Here is an 8,825-nt window from a genome sequence, read left to right as displayed (position 1 = left end):
GCGTCGTATTTCCTTATTAACCAATAAGCGGCGAAGCGAAAATACTCTTCCTATATTCCAGTGATTTGGCGCTTTTGGTTTGACTTTTTGTTTCTATATTCCAGTGATTTGACAGCTTTCTACAAACTTTGTTTTGTTTTAATTGAATTTGTGAAATTTGCGGTGATTTATTCAAAATTTTATTGTGGATTGTGGGTAAATAATAAGAAAATTAAAATAAAGCTAACTCAAATTTTTTATAATTACAACCAAGAAAGACCAAACCGAAAAGTGAATAATAATAAACACTCTTTCGCTTGCGAATCCGTCAAACTGTCGGATTTCAACGAGCCAACGAACATCATGACATTTCAAATTCGCCTTCGAAGAAGGCGAAAGCAATAATTGAAAAATGGCAAACTCGCTAGCAATTCCATAATCAGGCACCTCTGATAGATAAGTCGCGACCTCTCAAAGCTTTCCAAAATTTGAAACAGAGAGGATGACCCTATGACTATGACGAATTAGGCGTTAGTTAGTCGTTAGGTGAGTCAAATGCATAAACGTGTGAGTGTGAGAAATTTGTATTACCGTTGGCGAATTGAGAACCGTTGATTCGTATTACATTTTTTCGAAGATTGATCTCACTCTATTGTCGCTATCGAAAGTTCGTTGATTTGAACGTCATTCGTGTTATTATTTGTGGAACGTTCATATTGTGTGAGTAGATGTCGAAGCATATGTAAAAGAAATGTCGGAAAATAAATTCATATGTTCATATTTCATTTCTTTTATAAAACAATCAATGCATTTTTATTTAGCTGCAAGAGAACAAATAAAAACCATTACGAAAATTTAGTCGAACTAATGGAATCGAACCCGAATGTAGCGAGAGATGTCTGGAGTTTGGTTCTTAAAAAAAAAAAAACCAAAAGGAATATTGGGACCAACTTGCTACAACCCTCAACTCACCACCTACTCGCGATGGAAAATAAAAATAAAAATATAAATACAAAGAACATTGAACGTTTTCCTCTTTGGTACCATTTTTCAAGAACTGACTTAAGATTACTGGAGTTTCATACAAAAAAAATCATGGGTTGATCCAGGATATCTTCAGTCAACATAACGAATACACATTTTATGGGAAACAACTTATTATCATTGCGTTTAAACTGTTATATCCTTTTCTGCTAAGATACTAATGATGTCAATGGGGGAGCAACGATTCCTTTATGGGTTCCGTCAACACATCCTATTAAACCTGGTAACCTGGCCGTTAAAAAAAGTAGTTTCGTGCGTTTTGTTTCTCATCGAATGACATGTTGAGACTGATCCAGGTTGGACATAATTTGCCTTCAATTGCACACACAACTTCTTTTAATACTACGGAAACCGAGGATTATGACAGGCCTAAGTCAAAATCTTTTTCTGCGCTGCTCTGATAACTCCTACTAGCAAACAAAACAGAATGTAATGAACTATAGACCAATATGTAAACTTTCAGTGTTTTTTTCAAAATTGTTTGAAAAGTTAGTCTCCAAAAAATTGAGTTATACTATTAAAAACATAATCTCTGATTCTCAACATGGTTTTATTGCCGGTAGGTCTACAACAACAAATCTTGCAGTTTTATGTGACTCGGTAGTTAATGGATTTGAAAACAGCTTGCAAACAGACATTATATTCACAGATTTTGCTAAAGCATTTGATAGGGTAAACCATGAGATCCTGATTTTTAAGCTATCGAAACTTGGCTTTCATTCTTGCTTCATCAAATGGATTTCTTCTTATTTGAAAAATCGTGTTCAGTATGTTAAAATTGGAACACATTTATCCAAACATATTTCTGTTACTTCAGGGGTTTCTCAAGGAAGCCATATTGGACCGTTGATTTTCATCCTTTTCATTAATGACATTCCCTCCAATTTTAAATTTTCACAAAATCTGATGTATGCTGATGACGTCAAAGTATACCGGTCTATTAAATCTTCAAATGACTGCCTTCTTTTTCAGGAAGATCTTCACAAGCTGGCAAAATGGTGTGATGATAATAAATTGTTTCTGAATGTTGGAAAATGTCAAAGTTTCACTTGTCATCGGAAAATGTCGCCCATAATTTTCAATTACACCATTAACAATATAGTCCTTGAAAGAGTATTTGTTAAGAAAGATCTTGGAGCTATTTTGGATGATCGTTTTTCTTTTTCGAGTCACATTGATTATGTTGTTAATAAGCAAACAAAATGGTTGGATTCATACGAAGAAACTCAAAGGATTTTTCTGATCCTTTCACATTGAAAATATTATACGTTTCGCTAGTTAGGCCAGTTCTTGATTATTGCTGCATTATTTGGAACCCTTATTATGAAATCCACTCTTTAAGACTGGAAGGTGTTCAAAGAAGATTTACTAGATTTTTATTTTTAAAATTGAACTGGTCTATTGAAGTTCCCTCTTGTTGTGGCCGATACATCAATTTAACACAAAAACACAACTGTTCTCTACGGATGTTTTTCACGACTCACTTTATTATTCTTATTAAAATAGATTCACATTAGTAGTTACATGGGCGCGTTCAAAGACTTCTTGATTTTAAACTTAAGGTTATAACAGTTCTTCGCCCCTTAAAAAAATAAAAATAGTATATAATTTTGTTATTGTTACAAACATAGAGATACATTTTTTCATTGTATTTAAATCAACAAGAGAAGAATTAAGAATTAAATTAAATAAACATATGTACTTTTTTTTTATAATAATTGCTTGAAAATGTAAAGTTAGGAACTTAAATATCTAGTCGATCTGGTGCTTTAATAATACGATTTGATCTTCGTAAAATCTTAATTACATTTTTATTTTGATTACAATTTGAGTCATCATTTATACCTTCACCAGCAGTACAGTTTTGATGATTTTTTTCATTATTCATTGAAATGTTATTATCGGATGTTTCAGTATCTGTAAGCATATCTCCACCATTGTCATGTTGCTGAATGTTAAGTGAAGGAGGATGTTCTTCTCTGGAAACGTCATAGGTTTGTTGATTTTTTACATCTATGCCTATTTGGCGAATCTGGTCAATGTGGCGTTTCCAAATACGATTATCATCCAGTCTTACTAAATAATGAAGAAGTCCTAGCTTTCTTATGATTTGTCCAAATCTCCACTTTACTCCACGGTCGAGGTATTCACGCACAGCAACTCTGTCATTTTCTTCAAGTGATCTTCCCCTCTTAGCTTCGATTGAATTGAAACACCTAAATGGTATCATGCAATCAATTCTGGATCTAATTTCGCGTCCGAATACCATCATAGAGGGCGATTTTCCTGTCGCAGGATGAACCATCTTTCTGTAGTCCAAAAGGATTCTGCATAATTCGGTATTTAAATCTGTCGTGTCCGGTCCTAATGTTTTTAATTTTTGTTTAATTGTTTGCACGTAACGTTCTGCCTGGCCGTTAGTTGCAGGGTGGTATGGCGCTCCCATTTTGTGCACGATTCCGTTCATCTTCAAGAATTCTTTGAATTTGTAATTTGTAAATTGAACTCCGTGATCGCTAACTAAAACCGACGGTATACCAAAACGGCTGAAAATATTCCTACAGGTGGTTATAGTTGTATCTGTCGTCATGTTTGGAATTACAAAAACTTCTGGCCATTTTGAGTAAGCATCGACTAAAATAAAAAAAAGCTTACCGAGAAATGGACCTGCAAAATCAATGTGTACTCTTTGGAAAGGTTCAGTGGGTGCTTCCCAACAATGCACGGAAGTTTTAGGAGGATTGCTTCTTATTCGTTGACAGTCCGGACAGTTTTTTACCAAATCTTCTATATCACTATCGATCCTTTCCCACCAGCAATAACTTCTCGCTAGAGATTTCATTCTAGTTGCCCCGAAGTGTGATGCATGCAGCTCGCTAAGAACCCGTTTACGGAGAGTTTCAGGAATGAACACTCGCATCCCTCGCATGATACAATTTTGCTGTAATGTGAACTCGTTTTGGTCAATTCCAAATCTGTATTTTGGTTCTACAATTCTTCCCGTTCTTAAACCTTGTACTAAAACCTTCACATTATCATTATTAATAGTTGCTTTTCCCAGTTCGTCCACTGTCAACGGTAAATTTTCGATTTGTGATATTTCCAATACATCAGCCTCATCCATTGTAAATTTTGATATTTTTTTAATAGGCAATCTTGACATTGCATCTGCGTTGCAATGATCTTCAGTTCTTCTAAAAACTATATCATAATCAAAGCATTGAAGATAAGCTGCATAATGTTGCATGCGTGTTGCCGATAAAACTGGCATTCCCTTTTTAGGGGAAAAAATCTGGGAAACTGGCTTGTTGTCTGTTACAAGAGTGAACTTCCGGCCATATACGTATTGGTAGAATCTCTTCACTCCATACGTGATAGCATAAGCCTCTTTATCAATCTGACTGTACTTCTGTTGGGTAGGTGTCAACGTCTGAGAGGCGTACATTATTGGCTTTTCTGTTCCATCCGGGAATTCATGGCTGAGAACAGCTCCTACACCGTATGGTGAAGCGTCTGTGGCTAAAAGCAATTTAAGTTTTGGATTGTAATGTGTTAAAAAGTTATCGGTTTGCATTTCCATTTTGATTTTGTCAAAAGCAGTTTGGCAGCTTTTATTCCAAACAAATGGTACATTTTTCTTAAGTAAATCGTTTATCGGATAAAGAGTTGTACTTAGATTTTTGAAAAATCTTCCGTAGTAGTTTACTAACCCTACGTATGATCTCACTTGGTCCTTGTTTTCTGGTACTGGCATCTGATCAATGGCTTCGATTTTATTCTTTGTTTTATGAATACCGTTTTTATCGATTTCGTATCCGACATATTCGATTTTATCTTGAAAGAATTGACACTTGTTTACATTGATACGCATGTTGTTTTTATCGAGACGACTCAAAACTTGAAACAATCTGTCCAAATGTTCTTCATTATCCCGGCCAGTTATCTTGACATCATCGATGAAAATGGATACTCCAGGAATATCGCTCAATAATTCCTCCATATATCGTTGCCAAATAGCTGGCGCTGATGAGATGCCATACATTAGTCTTGTTGGTCTATATAAACCTTTATGTGTACTTAAGGTCAAATAATCTCGACATTCCTCGTTGACTTCTAATTGCAGATAAGCCTTGGTCAAATCAATTTTTGAAAATTTATTTCCTCCACTAATTGATGCAAATAACTCTTCAATTGTTGGCAGAGGATGCTCATCAACTATCAACCACGGGTTAATCGTGACTTTGTAATCGCCACACAGTCTTATCTGGTTATTAGTTTTCCTTATTGGAACAATCGGTGTCGCCCATGCACTAGCATTTACTTTTTCCAAGATACCATCGTTTACCATCTTGTTAATTTCCAGTTCTACCCCTTCTCTTATAGCAAATGGTATAGATCTATGCCTTACAAATACTGGTTTCGCGTTAGCTTTAATGTTTAATTTAGCCTGAAAGTTTGGAATTTTACCTAAAGAGGTTTCAAAAAGGTTAGGAAATTTTTTTTAAATTTTATCAATCAAAACTGTATCGTCAGTTGAGGTATCGTCTGAATTAATTTTGTTAATATTATTTGAATCAAGATCATTATAACTTATACCTGCCAATTCGTTTAGATTTATGTTTAGTGCTCTTACCCATTGTCTCCCTAATAAAGGATGTTTAGAAATAGAAGTCAAATAAAGTTTTAATTTATACATTATATTTTTGTATCTAACATCAACAGTACAGAATTCTAAAATTCCTACATTGTTGCCTGTAAAACATTTCATTACAATATCAGGTTTTTCGATTACTTTATTTGGTATGATGTTTTTAAAATTTTCCATGGACATAATTGTGAATTTCGAACCAGTATCGACTTCAAAAGTTACATTTATATTATTAATGTACATTTTTGCAAAAAGTCCATCGTCATTATTTTTTGTTATTTCATTTATTTGAAAAATACTCTCAATTTGGTTTATTTCATTTTCGTTTTCATTAATTTCAACATAATTTGCAAAATTATCACTATTTTTATTCAAAGAAAAACAAACTCTTCTTAAATGACCTTTTTTTTTGCAATATGAACACACCGAATTATAATGCTTGCAATTTGTAGCTAAGTGCAATTCACCACATCGAAAACATTTATTTCCACCATTTCTAACATTGTGAATAGGCCTACTACTACCATATTTATTTTATTTGTATTTGTATCATTAGGATGTATTTGAGAATAACCGATCCCGTTACCAGACAAACCCTGTCTCGACTTGTTCGTCGTTATTTTGTTCACTGCCGATGTAACATCCTGAACATTTCCGAGCACTACACCACCTTCTTCGGATAACTCGATGCCTTTCGCAATATCAAGTGCCATTTCCAATGTTAATTTTCTCTGTTCCAGGCATCGGTTTTGCATAACTTTTGATTTGAGTCCGAAAACGAATTGATTTCGAAGAGCCGTAAGAAGGTACTCACCAAAATTACATGATGCCGCCAGTCTTCTTAGGTTAACGAGGAATTCGCAGACATTCTCCCCCTCCTGTTGCTTCCGCAAATGGAATTTATAGTTTTCGACGATCTCCAAAGGATCCGGGTTGAAATGCTGTTCCAATAATTCGACGATGTCTTTAAACGTTTTGTCATTTGGCTGCGCAGGTGATAACTTGTCGCATAATATATCGTAGGTTTCCGAACCCATAAAATGGAGGAGAAAGTCTCTCTTCTGTGCCTCCAGCACATGAAACAAACCGAAAGCACCTTCGAGTCGACTCACCCAGCGACTCCACTTCGTTTTATTCTTGTCGAATGTATCGACGCAGAAAGCAGCTTGGAATGCTTGAGCCATAGTTATAAATTATAATAGTTTGTTCTTTCTCTTTTTTAAGAACAAAAAAAAAAAAACGCACTCCTTTTTTTATCCAATTTTCGTCGCCAATTTGTTGTGGCCGATACATCAATTTAACACAAAAACACAACTGTTCTCTACGGATGTTTTTCACGACTCACTTTATTATTCTTATTAAAATAGATTCACATTAGTAGTTACATGGGCGCGTTCAAAGACTTCTTGATTTTAAACTTAAGGTTATAACACCTCTTATGCTACTAGATGTCTGCTTTTTAATATTCAAACACTTAATCTTAGAAGAAAGTACTTTTGTATAATGCTTATCAAAGACTTAATTAATAATCGTACTAATTGTCCTCAATTATTGGAGCGCATAAATTTCTTTTTTCCTTGCCGGATTATACGTGTAAATTTTCATTTACGGGAGAACTTCTTTAGAAGAAATTATAGTATGAACGAACCATTTGCACGTTGTATAAGAGAAACAAATTCTGTGATATGCCTTATAGATATTTTTGCAAATTGTTCAAGAGATGTATTTATGAAAGACCTGAAAATGACTTTATTATTTAATCGTTAAAAATGTTTCTCGTTTTCGCAATGTATTATCTAAAAGTAATTGTTATTTATTTATTTATTTTTTAATTATTATTTATATTATTCTACTATTAACATATTACATATAAGTATACATATTAGTCTGTAAGAGTTGTACTCTGCTTGATGAAATAAATACAAATAAAAAAAATGTCCAAACAATCTAAGGGCAGAGGCTAATTTTAGTATAGCAAAGATTAAGGTGGTGCTTGCAATTATAAATTGGCCTTCCAACTTGTTTAATACGAATACAAACGCTTCCTTATTCAGTCGAAAATATGATATGAAACTTAAGGAATTAATTAGATTTAAAAGAACTTCCAGTAGGTACAAAATATTTGTTCTACTTACAGATGATTAGGGAGTTTCAAGAAATTGGAGTTGTCTCGAATATTCTTGCACAGTCGAAGCATTCTCACTTTTTTCCTGTAATTTTCGTTTTCTCCAAATACAAATCTATGTTGCTTATCATTTTGGTTTATTTTGCATTATTATTAAATATAAAAATTATCAGTTAAAGTTTTTTTTTTAAATTTCATGAGATGACGTTTATTAATGCCTGTTATTTGTTTTATATGGTAGCACTGAATTTCAAACTCGAATTGTAAAGTTCGCCAACCGTGGTACCTATGTCGAATGTGTTAATTCGCTAATGAAAATATCTCACTTCGAACGTTCGATTGGTCAACCATAATAGGGTTATATAATAGTACGCTCTAGATGGAATCTACATGCACAGGCTGATATCGTTTTCCATTGTTAATGGTATGCTTTCCTCTACACAATGCAATAAACATTAATGGATTTCTCTCTAAAAACACATCAATATCTTATTAGGAAACCACTTACATATTTTATTTCTTGATGTTATAATCGGCCTTCCTCATATTAGGACTAATAATTTTCGGTTAGACTTCTTTTGAAAGCGGCTTAGAGCATCCCTCTCAGATCTTTTTCCTATTTTGTTAATTTTAAGAACGTGTATAGACTTTGAACGGCCCTATTTAAAAATTCAGGATTATCTACAACTTAACCCAGAAACATGAAATTTGCGAATAATAAAAAAAAATAAAAATTTTCCTTGCTCGACCGAAAAGTTTGGTAACATTTAAATCTGTTACCATAAGAAAGCACAGTCGTGACTCTGATCTCTGATTTATGGTATTTCAAGCAAATTTAAAGTACTAAACATTAGTTGAATAGGTGCACTTTAGAATATACCTTATTCCTCGATTTGCAATCTATTTTCATTTTATACAAAGGTTTTTGACGGCCTTACTTGGAATTCGACTTCAAAATCAATCTACCGGGTGAGGTTTTTTGAGATATAAATGTAACTATTTAAAATTCGAGAAGAAATACACTTGTAT

At 33.6% G+C, this 8,825-nt stretch overlaps 1 protein-coding gene across 1 annotated transcript; it reads right to left on the bottom strand.

The window, feature by feature from the left end:
* Window positions 1-2,767: 2,767 nt before the first annotated feature.
* Window positions 2,768-5,371, bottom strand: LOC129950391 (uncharacterized protein K02A2.6-like). The gene has a single exon (XM_056062337.1). The coding sequence runs from the start codon at window positions 5,369-5,371 to the stop codon at window positions 2,768-2,770; it is 2,604 nt and encodes an 867-aa protein (XP_055918312.1).
* Between the last annotated feature and the right edge of the window lie 3,454 nt (window positions 5,372-8,825).

Source organism: Eupeodes corollae, chromosome 1, assembly GCF_945859685.1.
Source record: "Eupeodes corollae chromosome 1, idEupCoro1.1, whole genome shotgun sequence".
NCBI lineage: Eukaryota > Metazoa > Arthropoda > Insecta > Diptera > Syrphidae > Eupeodes > Eupeodes corollae.
The sequence above is the reverse complement of the archived record's forward strand: the minus strand, read 5'-3'. Positions and strand labels throughout refer to the sequence as shown.